Below are 19,703 nucleotides of genomic sequence, written 5' to 3' on the forward strand. Positions count from 1 at the left end.
ACCTCAGCAACTGCATTTCAGTTGACCAATAAAGGTATCACTGATGGGTTTTTGTGGGTCTTTTGGGCTGTGTGGCTGTTATTCCCGACGTTTCGCCAGCACCTGTGGCTGCCATCTTCATGCCAGCCACAGATGCTGGCAAAACACTGGGAACAAACTCTTCTAGAACATGGCCGCATAGCACCAAAAGCCCACAAAAAACTGTAAGGATGCCTGCTGTGAAGGCCTTCCACTTCATACTCTAAATGGCCAACAACACAGCTATCCCTGCATGATTGCCGTTGCCATTATCTGTCAGGGGCGGTGCTTTGATTGTGGGTATTCCTGCATGGCATGGAGTGGAGTCAAAGTCCTTCAAGTCTACATAATGAAAAGGCCATAACAAGTGGGTCGGGGGGGGTGAGTGGAAAGCGCGCATGCGCGCAGATCCGCCATTTTCTTCCAAAGCACCAGAGTGGGCTGAGAATAGCCAGGCGCGGGGGGTTGGTACTCTCGCGAGATGTCTCGCGCGAAGCGGCGGTGGGCGGGGCCGACGTCGAGGGGCGGGGCTTATATATCTGTGTGTTAGCGTGTGAGGCGGGGAGGGCGAGGGTCGAAGAGGTGAAACGGTGGTTATTCTTCGTTGGGGGGCTGTTGAGCGCGCATGCGCAGAAGGGTCGCCATGGCGAAGCGGTGGGCCGCCGCCACCGGCCTCCGCCGCTATTGATGTCCTCTTCCCGGCCGACGCTTGGGGCCATGTCCCGGGGCTGCTGTCCTCACCTCCTGTGGGACGTCAGGAAGCGGAGCCTGGGGCTGGAGGAGCCTGGGCTGCTGAGGAGGCGGTACCTGGGTGAGGAAGGGAGAAAACGGAGGGTTGGGTGTCACTGACAGGAGGAATAATCCGGTTTGGAAGCGCTTTAACTCGTCGTCTGGCTCTGTGCGATGGAATTCTGGGAGTTGGAGGCCCCACAACAAACTCCAACTCCCAGGATTCCATTATATATATATATATATAGAGAGAGAGAGAGAGAGAGAGTTGGGTGTATCTGTACTGTGTCACCCTGGGAAAGGCTATGCACGCCCCACTCCTTCCTTCCCAGGCAGCCTTCTCTGGAGATGCCAGAGATGCTGGCGAAACGTCAGGAAGAAGGCCCCACCAAAAGCTATGGGTGCCATCCATGGAAGCCTTGGCCGTTATGTGGATTGCTAGGAAACCAGGGATGGCCTGGGAATGCTTAACAGCATAATAGCTGACGACTAAGTCTGTCCTTTCGCAGAGACTCAAAGTGATGATGGTTTGCTTGCTTTTAAAACTGGGGTAGAGCCTCTTCTTTAGAGAAGAAACCAGGCATCGCCCCTGCTGCCTTCCCTGGGCGAAGCTGGAAGGCGTGGCGGTTAGTCGCAGCAGCGGAGATGGTCAGGGCAGGCCTTCCAAGTGGGTCCCTGGCTGCGGCTGGGTCCTGCTCCTTCCAAGCTTCACCTGATCCTTACACTAATCTTTTGAGCTACAGATCAAGACCTTTGATTTCCTTAGCCCTGAAACTCATTTCCTTGGCATCTGGTTCTGAAGCTGTGGGCGTTGTTGTTGTTGTTGTTGTTGTTTACTGTTGCTTTTTAAATTGTGTAAACGAAATTATAAATACCTGATCCGGTGACTACTCACCACTGGGCTTGACCCATTGAATCGCCTGTTCGATGTAAGTCAGTATCTATGTATGTCACATTGACTCAGTTGGCCTTCTCTTAGTTGGGACTGTCAGTTGGGTTCAGCCCGTAGTGTTTGTGTTTTAATGCTCCAGGCTGCTCTTCTGATGAGTGAGAAATCCTTTTTTAAAAATATATTTTTAATAACTTTTAAATTTTACATTCAAAAGGGACCTCAGTTACACGCAGTAATGTTTCAGTACAACTAAAGCAGGAAAGTAAAACCACAAAAGGAGAGAAAATAGCATTAGTCACCAGTCTCTATAAAAGCTGACCAAATGTCCAATATATAAATTTCGCTTATACCTCATTCTTCCAAACATTGCAAGCCTTGTTGGGTCGGACATGGAGGGAGAAATAGGGTCCCAGTATGAGTCTCTTAGCGGTCGAAAGGGGATGAAAAGCCCACTTCCATGGGCCATTTGTTAATTTCCAAGAAACAGATAAATGATTCAAAAGAACACACATGTCCCTGAATATCAAGAGACTTTCAAAAACTATGTCACTGCTTCATCCTAACATGCAACTAATGTGGGACATCTCCAAAACAAATGCATTCAAGAAACAGATGACAAAATATCAACCCAGGAAATTTGGCTTGAGGTACATACGGCTGGAATAGGGACTCATTGCAAAGGCAGTGTCAAGAGGCAGAGGTTGGTGGGACATGGAAGCAGCACTGGCAGCCTTGCCCAAGCCAGAAGAAGAGAGGCAGCCATCCTCCTTTCATCCTTCAGCACCTTCATTTTTTTGACAGGTCGCTTTGCTTTTTCATTTTCCTCCTCCCCCTTTTCAGGTCACATTCCCCCCCTCATTTATATTCCTTTCCTATCTGTATTTGTACAGACATAGGCATTTAGCATCAGCAGTGCCATTGACACACATGTACCCCCAAATAAACATCTCCTCTCCTCTTTAGCTCTTCCTACATATGTTCCCTCTATACATTTTTGAAAGGAGAGGGAAAGATTTGTTTATTATATGCCCCTAAGTTTTACCTTTGATTTATCCATGGGTCATAGTAAAATCCATAATTTTGGCCCTCAAATCTACCCTTGACTTGTACACAAGGTTGACTTGGATACAGTACATTTCTAATGATTTGCTGATTTGGAAAGCCCTTTCTTGAATAGCTATCGCAGCAACTAATATACCTGAAAGAGCAGTGTATGTGCCATCCTGAGAATATTTCTCTCAAACTATCATAGGAGAAATTGCTCTGGTTTGTTGGAATTAATTAATAATTACATTTATCCACATGGATATTGATCAATATTGGGGAAAAGGGTAATGCAAAATTTGAGTTTTGGGTATATATAGCTACTTCTACAGTTGGCAAAACCACCCCTGAGTGGTTCTGTGAGTGTTCATCATATCATTACAGAGGAATGTTTCTTTGGTCCAAAACACACTGCAGAAATAATCCAGTTTGAGACCACTTTAAGTGGTAGGGAATCATGGGAATTGTTGTTATTGTGGCACCAGAGATATGATAGTGAAGGCTAGATGTCTCACAAAACTACAGTTCCTTGAATTCCCTAGCATTGAGCCAGAGCAGTTAAAGCTGTCTCAATCTGGACCTTTGTTGACTTGATGATAAAAGTAGTCTGCAGATGGCAATAGCAATAATGAGCTCTGTAAGTTGTGTTCAGCATACTAGTGATACTTGTAAGTTGTGTTCAGGATACTAGTGATGCTGAATAGTGCTTTCATGTTGTGATCTGATCAGCTTTGAGTACAGCAATCTATGTGCCTTTCAGTGTGCTTTTTCTTGTACTCTGTAACAACCTTCATTGAACTGTTAGAGCTGGAGTGTGTTCTCTGGCCCCATCCAGCTCTTACTTGCTGTGTGAGGTGAGGGACCATTTTGCAAAGCCATCCTTATGCTTTGTGTTCCTAAAAATGTTTCACAACACACTAAATAAAATTAAGAATCACAATAGCTAGAATATTATATTTTAAAATATAATTGTGTTGTAGGTGTGTCTATTTTCAAACATAAAAATACTAAATGTAAATTGAAATGTTACAGAGAAATCATTATAAAAAGTAAAGAACAAAATAAATATAAGAGAATTGGTAAAGTTATTTTAGTGCGGAAAAAAGTCAGATTATGCTGATAGTATAAAGTTTTGAAAACTGCGTGTGACATTATGAGCTTTGTGTTTTTAACATAAAGAGCATTAATTGAAATCATAATTATGTAAGCATGATTGCAAGCTTGTCTACCTTATAGCATAATCAGGCAGTTATGTCCATGGAGCTGTAACTTTGCATTGAATTATTGGCTGGTAGCCATCAAGTTCATTAGTAATATAATGGCATTAAATTGAAAATAGCTCTCCACTGCAGTTTGAAAAAGTGAATAGGTCTTCTGAGAGGTCTTTGCTGAATATTGCATTTTCTGTAGGATGACACAACCATTTGATCAGCACACTTGGGATTCAGAGTAGGCACACTTCTAGAGTATATTCCTGCTGCTTCACAACTTACAGATGCTTTAAATGGGAGTTAGAAACCTGATTTGAACAAGGTATCAGAATGTGCCTTGTAGTTTTCAACTGAAATTGTGGTATTGTTGCTTTTTTTGGACGTTAAAAAAAACTATTTAAACCCATGAATGGGGATAGTATTTTGCATTGGCTTTATAGGGAAAATTAAATTGTTTCTTTTCAATTAATCTTTTTAGAATTTGTTTGTTTTTTATCTGTTGCAACATTATTTACTTCAGCTTCTGAACACTCAGCACTTGTAACATTATCAGTGACTGAACATGAAAGGTTATATTTAGCTTTGCAGTCATTTATGATCTATGGTATGTCTGAAAGTGTAATAAAGACATGAAGATTTCTACAAACAAATCTACTTAGAAAATAGGAATGACTTGGGGAGTCTTCTTTTTTCGGCACATAGGAGCAAAATAAATTCCAGCTCTTGAAATTAAAATGGATAGTAAGGTTGGTTTATCTTCAGATACTTAGGATAATATTTAAACCACTGATACTTAAAATGATTGCAGTGTTCAGGATACTTACTCTGAGTTTCAGAGCTGTCACATGCCAGCATTGCTTAACTACTGCATTCCGAATTGCCCTTGAAATATTCTTGTGTTGAATATAGCTGTTCGTTTGTAAGAGAAACCAGAGTACTCTGGTTTCTCTTCAGATCGTATAAATCTTTCGCCTTTTACCTAGACATAGCTATTCAACACAGTCTTTTGGAGCTGGACAGATGTATATTGATGCATTTCAAGAAATCAGTAAACCTTGTTACAGGCATCACATCTTCCAATGATCTGTGTTGTACTTGTGTTTGCAAAAGAGACAAAGTGGAAGGATTTCTCTGAAGTAGTTTGCATTCATAATTGAAAGCCTGTCTAGCAGAACAAACTGTTATGGTCAACTTCAAGGAAAAGCTAGCATGCTTATAAATAATTACTAGCTACTATATAATATTTGCTAATGATACAGTGATACTGTAGAAGAAGATGAAAAAGCTAAAGCAGAACTAATTAAAAATCAGATTACATAATTATCTAGAAAATACAGATAGGGAAGAAACAGAAGAAGCCACATCTACACTACATTTTTGGAGATGAGGGCAACCAGAAGAACAGAGTGTGCATTCTTGTTTTCTGATGAACTGCTACTGAAGATTTAAAGAGAACGTTTCAGCTCAGTCGTTGTGCCTTCTGCAATCCAGTGTGTGTAACAGATTCAGTACAGGTTATCTGTGGGATTTGTAAAAGCATATATGGGCCAGCCATCTGCCCTGCTTGCAGAGCAACAGTTATATTTCCTGCTCGTTTTGATTGCCTCTCAAGAGATCTAACCCCTTAGCCGGCGAATGCTCAGAGCCAGTCCAACAACAAATTGCTTTACTGTATTGTGGTAGTAACACAAGGTAGACTGTTTTATTTCCTTGGGTTAGTTGAAGCACAGGTGAGAATGAGTTGGATATTTGCAGTGATTAACTCATCTAGCTCATCTTGATACTTCACAAAAAGAACATTTTAATTAATTCTGACCTTAAAATTTGCAGAAATAATCTCTAATACTTATGTGATTTGCATTTTTCTGTTATATTACATGGATATGTCTATAGAGGAAACATTTACCTGTAATATTCCTGTAATGCAGGGTGAATTTCTATAATAGAACTTCTCACATATAATACAGGTTGATATGTGTAGATTAGACATTTTAAAATTTTTCATCTGGCTGTATCCACTAAACTGTGGGTGTATCCCCCCCTTTTTTTTTAAATGTTGAAAGCAGTTAACAACAACAAATATATTTATGGGTTGGGGGTGAAGGATCCCCCCCCCCCCCAGTATTACAGAGTAGCTGAAATAGGCATATAAAAACAAATAGCGACAAAAATTGGATGATCTTCCTTACAAGTAAATACAGCCTAGCTAATATAGTACTTTAAAGTCTAGATTTCTCACTGTATGATAGCATTACATTTGATGTTTTCATTAAAGCAAAGGAAAAAAAACTCTCCTGGCAGTGTTCATTTTTGTCTTTGCAGATTAAACTAGAGGAGGGATCAGGGACATGTGGGATGTACTATTTCTCAAGAAAGGGACACCAGGGAAAGCTAAGACATTTTAAGTGCTGAGGCCAGAAGGGTAGTCTGCTCCAGTTTGGGGGTGGGTACGTATTGTCTCTGATATCGTAAACATTGGGTGATGATGGTGCACTATGGCTCTCCTTTCAGGACCCGAATTTTAATGCATTCTTGGCTGGAGAGAGCAGAGACGAAACTGATCCCTTTTCCAGCAAATCATACGACATTCAAGGAAGCTCACATTCTCCTATAGAAATCTTAGCTCTAGAGTCAGTGAGATATCATCTGTAGAAATGCTGTATAAGGGAAATGCAAACCGTTTTTAAAATGAAGTTCTTCTGTCAGTAACAAAACCTCTTTCATGTTTTCCTTTTTTTTCTAGGAAGAAGAGAATTTATCCAAAGATTAAAACTTGAAGCAACACTGAATGTGCATGATGGCTGTGTAAGTTATTCATTGCATTTTTAAAAAGTAATATTTAAAAATTATGCTTGAACAAGAAGTAGAATTGTAGTTTATTGTGGTACCAGAGCTCTTTGACAGAGAAGGCTAAATGTCTTACAGAACTACAGCTCCCAGAATTCCCTAGAATTGATCCAGGGCAGTTAAAACGGTCTCAAACTGGATTATTTCTGCGTGTGTTTTGAATCTTAGACTCTGTACTACCCCTCTTGACCTCTAGTGCAGATTTTAGCTAATAATTGTGGTTTTGGGTGACCCCCAAGCATTTAACCATTTTCACTTTTTCTTTCAGCTTCTTATTTAACAGTCCCCTTCATTCACATCAATGTTCTATTTGAAATAAAACATAACAGTGTGTTATGGACCTAAGGGGACAATAACGTGGTTAACAAGAAAAAAAGACTGACTTCAAGAACTGGAAGTCTTGCTCATATAACTTATTAAAATAAAATTATAATGTATAAAATTTGTTAACTGGGGACTTGCTACAGGGAACACACAACTCCCTTGTTGCAACAAGTCCACTGGCTGCAGGTCTGTTTCGGAGCACAATTCAAAGTGCTGCTTTTGACTTTTAAAGCCCTATATGGCCTGTGTCCAAGTTATTTGAAATACCATCTCTCCCTTCATGAGCAAATTAAAGCTCTAAGATCATCTGGAGAGGTCCTTCTCTCTATCCTTCCACCTTCTCAGGCTTATTTGGTGGGAACGAGGAGAATGGCCTCCTCAGTGTCTACTCTCAGAATTTGGAACTCTCTTCCTTGAGAGGCTGGGATGGCCCCATACTTCAGCTCCTTCCAGCACCAGGTAGAAACATCTTTTTGCCATCAAGCGTATAGAAACTGACTACAATTGGGCTTTTAATGCTGTACAGTGCTGTTTTTAAGATTTCTGTCTCGTATTTTAATAAATTTTAATGCCTAATGTTTTAACTTTATAAATTGTTTATTTTTTAAAATCTTATTATTATACTTCTATTCTTTTGTATTTTTTTAAATGTATTGTTTTTAATAGGATGTTAGCTGCCTTGAGTCCCATTATTGGGAGAAAGGCAGAATATAAATGACTAAAACAAAATAAAAAATAATAGGGAGAACAAAAAAGGAACAACTTGCACAAAAGAACTGCAAGCAGGCGTTATGAATATAAAAAAGAAGGAACATAATGCTAATGGCATCAAGATCACCTATGAAGAATTCTTTAAATGTGTCAGGAGTTGCAAGTCAGGTATCAGGACAGTTCTACATTGGATGACAGTGGAGTCAGGAATACTAAAGATGGATAAGGAGTTTGCGAAATAAATTTGTTTCATTAACTTTCACTCTAGAAGATGTAGGGACAGATACTTGTGCCTGAACCAGGCTTAAAGTATGAGGAGTTGAGGCAAAAATTAGTGATGTTCAACAATCTTCTACATACAGAGTGTAATATTCTCTGGGTGATATATTTGTTGTTATTCTTTATACTTGCATGAGGAGAGTAAATTATTTACATTCAGATGTGGATTGTGGCCAAGAGGATATTTTTATCCATTTGTTTCTTTTGCTGTGTGTGGTTTTCTGGTGGTTATAGGAGGATTTTTTAAAAAATAAATGTAAGGACACCTTAGTATATCAGATTACATAGTTGGTTTGTTTGCAGTTGCTTATATAATCTTTTCTGCTATTGATAATTTTTTTTAAAAAAATGTGTCCACAGGTGAATACAATTTGCTGGAATGATACGGGAGAATATATTTTATCTGGATCTGATGATACTAATCTTGTAATTACTAATCCATTCAGTAGAAAGGTAAGATGTCTGCTGTTCCCTTACCCATTCTTTTGTCTATTCAATATGCTTCTTCTAAATACATTATTCTGTTTCATGATACATATGTATCCATGGGTCTCCTAGTTATGGATTCAAAAAAGTATATCTGTCTTGCATAAGGAAGTTGCTGCAAAATATATTAAACTGAGCAGTACCACAAATTATTTCTCAGTGTTACTTTATTACCATGAATTCTTCTCTTTTGACCTTTTCATGTATCCCAAACATGCTTTAGTACTAATTCTAGATTATTGCAAAATTCAAATTTAGCCTCATGTAGGAGTTAGCTATGTAGACTGGAACAAGTAATTAATTATGTTTTGGTCTAATCCACATCGACAGTAGATTATGAAGATAGTAGCAGGATGCTCCTGATCTTTTTGGAATAAGTGGGGGGGGGGATATGTGTTTGTTCTTTTTTATATTAATTTAAAATATTGAACTAACCTTATTTTTCAGGTTTTAACAACCATTCGATCAGGACATAGAGCAAATATTTTTAGTGCAAAATTCTTACCATGCACCAATGATAAGCAGATTGTGTCCTGTTCTGGTGATGGTGTCATTTTTTATACTAATGTTGAACAAGATGCTGAAACCAACAGACAGTGCCAATTTACATGCCACTATGGAACTACTTATGAGGTATTGTAATACAATATATTTCTTATTATTGTAGAAGTGCTGATTAGTGACTTTTTCACTCTGTAATTACACAGTATAAAGTTGGAACCAAATAGGTCATCTACATGGTTAGCGTTCAGTTCCTTAATTGAAGGCAATTGTAACTTAATGTTAACATTTTAAAGTAGTTTTCCTCATTATCTATTTATGCTATGGAAGGAAAATCTTTTTTTACAGCTTGAGGGACTGCATCCCATTGAGGCTAAGCTTCTAAGGCCAGATGTGGGTGGGCCTTTTCCCAAAAAATGACAGGGTCCTAGTAAAAGTGGGTGAGGCCATCCATTTTTTCTGTCATATTCATGCTTATTCTCTACTGTTGTACACTCCTGATCAGTCCTCCTGATGCTTGAGTAGTGTCCCAATTTTTGGTTGGGGAAGGGGGGAAATCTAATTGTGAATGTGGTAAACTTTTTTCAAGCCTAACTACTTTATGGAGAGGTGAAGGGGGGCTGCAGGTTATTTGGAAAGGTTATGCAGGTAGTATTTTCACAACTTAGAGTTTCTCCACCCCCTAATCTATATGCTTTACAGTTTTATAATGTCTCACTGTCAGTTGTGCTGCAAAGGGCTAATGGCAGTGGTAGTCTAACAACAACTGGATCCCAACCCATTCTATTGAATATCTTTAAAATGTAGTTAGAACTATCTGATAGAGATGTACATGTATGCTGTACTGAACTCATAAACTGTTATACTGAAACTTTGTGTGTGCATGTGGCTTCAAGTCACTTTATTCATGACATCATGATTTTCATAGGATTTTCTTAGGCAATGAATCCTCAGAGGTGGTTTTGCCAGTTCCTTCCTCTGAAATATTGCCTACAGCATCTGGTATTTGTTGGTGCTCTCTCATCCAAGTATTAACCAGGGCTGATCTTGCTTAGCTTCCAAGATTAGACATGATCAAGTGCTTTTGGGAAAGCAAATTATACATGTTTGGTACTTATATAACCAGTTCTTTTCAAGTTGTTATTTTTTCCACATTCATAATTGATTCAGAGTAAAAGAATCCTTCCCGCTTATACCATTTTTCTGAAGACCATATATTATAGCTTTTCCATACTGAACAAGCTATTCTTGTGCAGCAGTGAAACTAGTCTTGAAATAATTATAGAAGTAGCTTACTATGAATCATAGGACTGTGGAGTTTACTGCTGAAGAACAAAACAAACATTAAACTTGCTTGATACACAGAACTTGTTATACAGTTCTTTAGTTTCTGGACTTATTGTTAAACCTTATAGTTGCTGCTGTGTCTAATTCTTCAAATTATTTACATCACAGATCATGACAGTTCCAAATGATCCTTATACATTTTTGTCTTGTGGAGAAGATGGCACTGTACGATGGTTTGATACTAGAATCAAGACAAGTTGCACAAAAGAAGACTGTAAAGATGTAAGAGATACTTTTATAAGAGGGTGTGAATAAAGAGCCATATTGTGTTCAGAACGTGGCCTGCTTGAGTACTGCTGCTAAGGATTCTAGCGAGGTGAACAAGATATAAAAAGACAAATTGTATAAATGAAAACTATAATTTTGGGCATATCTTGTATATCTGGCATATTACAATTTACAGAATTATTAAGCAGTTTTCCATTCAAGGTTTGAAAAGTTTGGATACATTTGTTCATTGTATTAATTACATGATATATACTACAGTAGAGCATTGTCTCACTGATGATACAAGAACATTAGAATTAGTAATTAGAGTACAGTTGGTCTTCTGTATCTATGAATTTGCATCCACAGATTCAGTTATCCATGATTTCAAAATATTTTTAAAAAAGAATTTTAACAGCAAACCTTAATTTTGCGTCATTATATAAGAAAACCCATTTTTCTACATTGTTGTAGAATCTACATCTATATCCACGAATTTTGGTATCTAGGGGAGGTCCTGGAACCAAACCCCAGCAGATACCAAGGGCCCACTATAATCTACAAAATCTTTACAGTCCATTATACTTATTTTTAAATAATTATTAAATATTACTTTGGGCAATTAAAGGAATTATGTTCAAATATGCTTCTATAACACTCTTTCACTCGTTATATGCTGTATACTAGTGTTCTTTTTATATCGTAGCTATTTTTGATTCCTAATCTCATTGAATGACTCTTTCCATCCAATTATCTGTTAGCTCAATCCTTTAAACTGGCTTAGGCAATACTTGTCTCTTTTCTCTCCTGATCTATTTCCTGGCCCCTTCTTCCACAAGAAATTAAAAATTGTCAGATTAATTACTGTGTTTACAGATGGAAGTTGTTCTTTAAATTGATGTTCATGTACCATGTTTTTGTTCTCTTGAGCCTCCTGAAATACACATTTCCATCTCCCTTCCTGTAGAGGATTAGCTCTTTCCAAAACACGAGAATATAAATACTCTGTATTGTAGTAGTTAGTCGGATTTAATTTCAGGTGTTAATGTACTACTTAAACAAGTGCAGTATTTTCCTTTTGTTTTAGGACATATTAATAAACTGCCGGAGGGCTGCCACTTCTGTAGCTATATGCCCTCCAATACCATATTATCTTGCAGTTGGTTGCTCTGATAGTTCAGTAAGAATATATGATCGGCGAATGCTTGGCACAAGAGCAACAGGTAGGAGAATATTTGCATGATATTGGAAAACAGCCTTATTTTGTCTGCCACAGTTGAGGTTTAAAGTTGTGAACATCTAATTAGGCGTTTAATCAAAAACATACTTTCTGAAGAGAGTTGCTTGCTATTATTGCCATGTTATATTCATAAGAACTTGTATTACCCTTTGATATGGTCCGGAAGATTGAAACAGAGCTTGAAATAATGAATTACAAGTAGCAAATTATTTGGATTCAGTTCCTTTCCCCTATAATGGATGCATAACTGTATTACATGAAATTTGCTACTTAACAACAAATTCCTTCTCTTTTTAATTTTATAGTTAATGGGAGTATGGTCCCACTAAATGGTGGTGGGGGAATATTACAAGACTCAACTCCAGGCTCTTGCTGCTGCTTTAGCTGTAACTTTCTATGTTTTCAATGCAAATTCTAAGCTTTGGAGTAGACCTACTAAAGGTGGACCAACTATTCTTAGAATGAGAATTGGAAAATGTTGATGGCCTGAAAGAATCTATGGATTTAGAGACATAGGTCATAGTGGAAAAATTAAGTTTTGTTCACCTTTGTGAAGACCTTTCCTTCCATTCTTAGGCGGGTTACACACCGCCAAAAAATACGTATTCCATACGTATTAGGGTTAGGAAGGGGCGGTGCTTCCGCACCCCCCTCACCCTAGTACGTATGGAATACGTACAATATGGCAGCGCCCCTTCCACATGGGGACCGCCATATTGACGTAATGGATGCTCTGCGTCCGCACGTGGCGCACCGGAAGTGACGCCGCAAGTGCGCCCTTTGGCACTTGCGGCACCTCTTCCGGGGTCCGAGAAGGAGCGCGATTTCTGCGCTCCTTCTCTGCAGCGTCCGGGAGTCGCGCCGTTTAAAGCCTGCATCTCCCGGACGCTGCAAGCGGCAGTGGAGCCAGACCACCGCTTTTCGGTGGTCTATAACCCGCCTTAATTTCTTCAGTTTACAGCCATGGCAAATAAACAAGGAAGCTAGATCATACTTTAAAAGTATGCAAAGGGATCTTGTAGCACCTCTGAGACTAACTGAAAGAAAGACACCGTGAGCATGAGCTTTTGTAAACTTGAGTCTGCTTCTTCAGATGCAGTCTGAAGTCAATGATAGGTCATGCTACCAGCTTCTTTCTTTCAGTTAGTCTCAAACATGCTACAAGGTCCCTTTGCATACTGATTTTCCAGACTAGCATGGCTATGTTTTTGAATTCATGCTTTAAAATGTTACTGTTCTCTCAAATGTTGTCATTATGCTTTTCAGAGTGTAACAAGAACTACAGTGTTCCAAAGAAGACAGCAGAGACATTTGCTTTATTATTTCTCAAGAATTTTCATAAAATAAGCAAAAAAGCAGGCAGATTGTACAGATGTTTGCATAGGGAATATTAAGTTACTAGAGGTTCTGTGGAATTATTCTGTAGTCTTGTGAGTGTGTGCCTTCAAGTGGTTTGTTGCCTTATGGTGACTCCTATGACTTCATAGCGTTGGAAGTGGTTTGCCATTGCTATGAAATAGAACCTCCAGCTTCCAAATACTAACCAGGGCTGACCCTGCTTTACCTTGCAAGATCATACACAGTTTGTTGCCTTTAGGGTACATATGGCATTCTTAGGTGGCTTTTTTGCTATTGCCAGTCATTACATATTTCAGATGAAAAGTGCTACCACTTCACAGCATGTACCAATCATTGAAAGTCACTAGCACTTTTTGTAGGAGCCAGCATTTTATAAAACATTCCCAGCCATGGCTTGTATATTTAATATTATGTATTTGCATTGTATATGGCCAAAATCCAACAGCTGAGTGCTGCAGATGGCACTCAGGACTTTTCCCTTGCAGTGAAACAGCTTGAATTTTCTGTTAGCAATGGGACCTTGTTCTGCAGTTGGTTTATTGAACTGGGAATTAATTTTTGAAATAGTGAAATGTTTAAAGCTGGCATACAAATTTAGGTCAAGGTATTTTAGGTATTTAGGACTAGTTGTGTTCAAGTGCCCCATCATATTCATGAGGGGGAAAATAATATTTGATACTTCTCATTTTGGAAAAGAAGCGGTCATGATTGAGGTTTACAAAATTATGTTAGATGCAAAGAAAGTAAACTGAGAGATGTTTTTCTTGCACCTTAGACCCCAACATCATCCAGTGAGGTAAATGGTGGGCAATTCAGGCCAGAGAAAAGGAACTGCTTCTTCATATGCTGCATGCTGAATGTATGCAGTTTTCTGCTCAAGTTATTTATGGTTTTGGTCTCATCATTAGTCATATAAATAGGCTTATATTTATATATGTAATTAAAAATGATTTCTTTATAGGTAATTATGCAGGCCGGGGTACTACAGGTTTGGTGGCACGTTTTGTTCCTCCTCATCTTAACAACAAATCCTGTAGAGTAACATCTCTCTGCTACAGTGAAGATGGACAAGAAATTCTTGTCAGCTATTCTTCAGACTACATATACTTGTTTGATCCCAAGGATGATACAGCTAGAGAACTTAAAGTTCCTTCTTCAGATGAGCGAAGAGAAGAAGTGAGTATCATGATGACTTGTTTAATATGTAATAATATTAAATATATCCTATTTAGTTTCTTTTCATTTTTAAAATGGTAATTGCTCAGCCTTCATATCTTTTTAATGCTCTTTTTTCCAGAATGAAACAAAAGTTAAGAGTTAGGATTTATACTTTAGATGTTACTTTTTTAGATGGGAGGGGAGCAGATATTTCTTGTACATTCTTATCAGAATCCAGCTATGGTAAGTAGATCTGCTGTGAGAACAATTAGCTACAGTGATTGTGGCACATGATTTTAGTAACAGCTGAGAAAAGTTTGGAATTGAACAGTTTTTTTTTTTAAGTTAAAGTTTTCCTGAAGCTTGACTAGATCCAGATCTAAACATTTGCAACTTGGCTGATGTAAGCAGACTTTGCCATCTCTTCTACTGGTGGCATCCCTAACTTGAAATTCTGTATACCAAGATGAGGGGGATCTACAAAATGGTTTGAATAGTATGCAGAAAATATCGTGTGCAGAGCAGGTTTATCAACAACCTAAAATATGCAGATGACACCGTACTTTGTTGTTGTTAACTGCCCTCAAGTCAATCTCAACCCATGGCGACCCTGTGGATGAGACATCCCCGTCCTCCACTGTTCTGCTTAGTTCTTGTAAACTCATACCTGTGACCTCCTTAACAGAGTCCACCCACCTAGTGTGTGACCTTCCTCTCTTTGTACTTCCCTCCACCTTTCCTAACATTGTTTTTCCCCAATGTGTTGTACCTTCTCGTGATGTGTCTGAAGTATGACAGCTTCAGTTTTGTCATCTTGGCTTCCATGGACATTTCTGGCTAGGACCCATTTGTATGTCTTTTTGGCAGTCCATGGAATCCTTAGTTCTCTTCTCCAGCACCACATCTCAAAAGAACTGATTTTCTTCCTATCTTGTTTCTGAACTGTCCAACTCTTTCACATTCATACATGGTAATGGGGAATACAATGGCTTGTATGATCTAACTTTTGTGCTCAGTTGTATATCTTTGCATTTTATCATCTTTCCTAGTTCTTTCACAACTGCCCTCCCCATTCTTAATCTTCTTCTGACTTCCTGGCTGCAGTCCCCATTTCCATCTATGTTTGAGCTGAAGTATGAGAACTTTTTTTACTGTTTCTATTTCCTCATTGTCTAGGTTGAATTTGTGTAGATTCATTGTGTGATCATTATTTTTGTTTTTTTAATGTACAACAGTAAGCCTGCCTTTGCACTTTCTTTGTTGATCTTCCTTAGTAGTTGTTCAAGGTCTATGAGGTTTTCTGCTAGTCTTACAGTGTCATCTGAGTATTTAAAATTGTTGATATTCCTTCTCGCAGGAAAAAAAACCCAAAGATTAGAAACAATTACTAAGGAAAGTTAAAGTAGAAAAGTGGCTGAACATTAAGAAAACAAAAATAATGACTATGGAGGATTTACATAAATTCAAATTAGATGGTGAAGAGTTTGAAATAGATAAAGATTCCCCATATATTGGATCAATCATTGGCCAGAATGGACACTGCAGTGAAGAAATCAGAAGAAGACTAGGACCGGGAAGAGCAGTTATGAAAGAATTAGACCAGGTCCTAAAGTGCAAAGGTATACAAGTGAATATTAAACTTAGGATTGTCCAAGCCATAGTGTTTTCCATTGTAATGTACAAATATGAAAGTTGGACATGAAGAAGGCTGATAGAAAGAAGATCAAGTAATTTGAAATGTGGTGCTGGAGAAGACTGCTGAGGATAGTGTGGATGGCCAAAAAGACAAACTAGTGGGCTCTAGAACAGATCAAGCCTGACCTTTTACTGGAAGCCAAGATTACTAAATTGATGCTATCGTACCTAGGCTACATCATGAGCAGGATTCACTAGAAAAGATAATAATGCTAGGAATGGCATTAGGAGGGAAGTAGAAAGCTAAGAAGGCACATACCAGGTAGATACACTAAATCAAGGAGTCCATAGCCCTGAGCCTGCCGGACCTGAGCAGAGTGATTGAGGATAGGGCGTTTTGGAGATGTCTCATTCACGAGGTTGCCATGAATCAAGGTCAACACAAGGGAAGTTAATAATTGTAATAAACTGTGCTGGGTGAGAGTGAATCCTTCCAAATTAGGCAGAAGCATTCTTCATATTGATGCCCAGTTTGTAACATATACTTGAGTAATACTGTGTTAAACACATTCTTTTTCTTACAGTGGATATAAATTAATGGCATTAACCATAAACATTTGAACACACATACCTTGCCATGCACAGTTTGCCATCAACAGCAAGTGAAATGTGACTTGCCTGCCTTCTGTATTTTAAACCACAGTGAGAATGCACTATTTTTCTTAGGGGACTTCTTAAATTAGATGAGAAAGAAAATCCTTAAGTGTTTAATGTTAAATCATGAGCAAATTGCAAGTAAGCTTGGGATTGCCATGATTTATTTGTATCTTAAATATCTTTACTTATAAACTGGTTCTCTAGGGCTGCCAGTCTGTTCCATGATACAGCTGCTGAAACTTCATAGACCAGTTCACCAATATGAAATTCTACTCTAGCTATAGAAGCAGCCATGTGTTGATAACAGAATGTTTCCTTGAAGACAAAAATAGCAACATGAAGAGTTCATCTGGCACCATTTGTAAGAATCCGTTTGTGCTACTCCCCAAATATATTCTGCCATACATATATGAATGAGTTTACATGCACATTGTTCACATCGGTCTCCCTTTTTAGTTATATGTATGACAGAATATAACAGAAAAGTGTAAAATTGAAGCAGATGTCCTCCAGCACTGTATATTTACACACACACATACACATATATGTATGTATATATTTTATCATCTTTAGTATATGAAAAATATGCACCTACTGCATCCCTATGTTATCTGAAGATTCAAATGAGTCAGTGATTGGAATTCAAATAGTCACACATTTCATATGTCCCAGTGCTTACTTACATTTTTAATGATTACTTCCTTTTGACACATTGCAAATCTTGTTTTAAAATTGTATAGCTGAGACATATTGTATGTTAAAAGGTTTGCAAATTTAAGTATTCAATATTGCCTTGTTTACTTCTTTACTCTCTATTCTCTGAACCTAAAGAGATTATCTGGGCTTCCAAAAAGAGATACTATGTCCATTCTTGACAGTTCTGAAAGTACCAAAAATCAGTGACACATACTACTACATTTTAATACCAGAATTAAGGCGGCAAATTTACGTGGCTGTGCTTCCTGAATTAGAGCCAGCATGGTATAGTGGTTTGAGTGTTGGATTATGATTCTGGAGACTAGCTTTCAATTCCAGTCCCAGCCATGAAACACACTGGTGGCCTTTGACAAGTCACATATTCTCAACCCAAAGGGAAAACCTCCTAGAACAAATCTTGCCAAGAAAACCTGAGGGTAAGTTTGCTTTAGGGTCACCAGAAGTCAAAATGATTTGAAGACAATGTGAAGTCGAAGGCTTTCATGACTGGCATCCATAGTTTTTTGTGGGTTTTTCCTAAAAGCTCACAAAAACGTACGATTTGAAGACACACAACACTTTGCTTGGGTAAGAACTTTAAATTTTAAAGTGGGAGCCATTTCTTTTGATCACTTGGAGGAGGAAGAGCTAGAAGCCTCATTCCATATAACTGCTGGTAGAGGCGCCTAATGGTGCACAAATTTTTCTTTTCTTTTCACATTCATTTTTATTTTTTATAGTCGAGGAGGGTTTGGAGTACAGAGGAGACGGTCACCATTTGAATGGCATGGTCCAGGAAGGGAAAGGAAAATAGCAGAGGTGAATAACTGGCTCCGCAGATGGTGCCGCCAAGAACAATTTGAATTTTTGAATCATGGTTTGAGGTTCCATGCGGAGGGACTTCTGGCAAGGGATGAGTTGCATCTCACGCCAGTTGGCAAAAACGTTTTTGCCAATAGTCTCAAAAATTTGATCAGGAGGGCTTTAAACTGAGTTATATGGGGAGGGGGTATTCTAGAAGGCATAAGGTCTGGAGAAAATAGTCAAACTGTCACAGAACAAGACAAACAGTGCAAGGACTCAAAGTAGGAGGCAAAAAACTTGCACAGGCAGCAAGTAGGGGGGACCCATGATCTAAGATGTCTCTACACTAATGCACAGAGCATAGGGAATAAGCAAGATGATCTTGAATTCCTAGCACAACAATGCAAATATGATATAATAAGCATTACTGAAACCTGGTGGGATGAGTCTCATGATTGGAATGTAGCAATTCAGGGGTATAACCTTTTCAAGAGAAACAGTCCAAACAGGAAAGGAGGAAGAATAGCATTATATGTCACGGACATTTACACCAGAGAAGAGATCCAGGATATCAATCCTGGAAGCCAGGTGGAGAGCATCTGGATAAAAATTAAAGGGTAGGGAAACAACAGGGATGTTATTGTGGGAGCCTCCTACAGGCTCCCAAGTCAGATGGAGGAATTGGATGATTTCTTTCTAGAACAGATGACCACACACTCAGAAAGGAGAGATGCAGTAGTGATGAGTGACTTCAACTATCCTGATATTTGCTGGAAGTCAAACTCAGCCAAATCCTCAAGGTCTAGCAAATTCCTCACTGGCCTTGGAGACCATTTCATTGTCCAAAAGGTGGAAGAGGCAACAAGGGGATCAGCTATTTTGGATCTGATCCTAACCAACAGGAGTGGTTAGGTTAATGGAGTGCAAGTGGTGGGATCCTTAGGTGGGAGTGATCATATACTCCTGGAGTTTGTTATACAATGGAAAGGAGAAGCCAGGCATAGTCAGACACTTATTCTAGACTTTAGGAAAACTAATTTTAGTAAACTTAGAGAAATATTGAGGGTGATCCCATGGTCAGGAATACTAAAAGAGAAGGGAGTTCAGGACGGATGGGAGTTTCTCAAAAGGGAGGTATTGAAGACACAATTAAAAACAGTTCCATTGAGGAAGAAAAATGGGAGGTGTCTCAAGAAACCAGGATGGATGACTAAGGAACTTTCAGCTGAGCTAAATTTTAAATGGAACATGTATAAGAAATGGGGAAATCACCAAAGAGGAATTCAAACAAATAGCAAGCATGTGTACGGGTAAAGTCAGAAAAGCTAAAGCACAGAATGACCTCAGGCTTGCTAGAGAGGTTAAGAACAACAAAAAAGGGCTTTTTTGGGTATGTCTTGGTTTTATCTTTGATTCTTATCTGTCGTGTATCCCTCAGATCCAGACCACAGCCAAGGCTTGTAGATTCTTTTTGTACAATATTGCCAAAATCCGACCATATCTCTCAGCCTCTACTGCCAAGATCCTGGTCCATGCCCTAGTGATCTCACAACTTGAT

The 19,703-nt window shown here is 38.7% G+C and overlaps 1 protein-coding gene across 7 annotated transcripts in view; it reads left to right on the forward strand.

The window, feature by feature from the left end:
• The first annotated feature begins 565 nt into the window (after positions 1 to 565).
• The window catches only part of DCAF6 (DDB1 and CUL4 associated factor 6), a 68,682-nt gene continuing 49,544 nt past the window's right edge, over positions 566 to 19,703 (forward strand). For all 7 annotated transcript variants that reach the window (XM_089512258.1, XM_089512259.1, XM_089512260.1 and 4 more), the window contains exons 1-7: positions 566 to 829; positions 6,638 to 6,699; positions 8,416 to 8,508; positions 8,989 to 9,174; positions 10,498 to 10,611; positions 11,684 to 11,819; positions 14,157 to 14,371. In XM_089512258.1, coding sequence (XP_089368384.1) covers positions 706 to 829; positions 6,638 to 6,699; positions 8,416 to 8,508; positions 8,989 to 9,174; positions 10,498 to 10,611; positions 11,684 to 11,819; positions 14,157 to 14,371 — 930 coding nt within the window. In that variant the 5' untranslated portion in view covers positions 566 to 705. The remainder of the gene's footprint in view (positions 830 to 6,637; positions 6,700 to 8,415; positions 8,509 to 8,988; positions 9,175 to 10,497; positions 10,612 to 11,683; positions 11,820 to 14,156; positions 14,372 to 19,703) is intronic.

This window comes from Sceloporus occidentalis, unplaced genomic scaffold (genome assembly GCF_023333645.1).
Source record: "Sceloporus occidentalis isolate IW3139 unplaced genomic scaffold, rSceOcc1.0.p SCAF_2, whole genome shotgun sequence".
Classification (NCBI taxonomy): domain Eukaryota; kingdom Metazoa; phylum Chordata; class Lepidosauria; order Squamata; family Phrynosomatidae; genus Sceloporus; species Sceloporus occidentalis.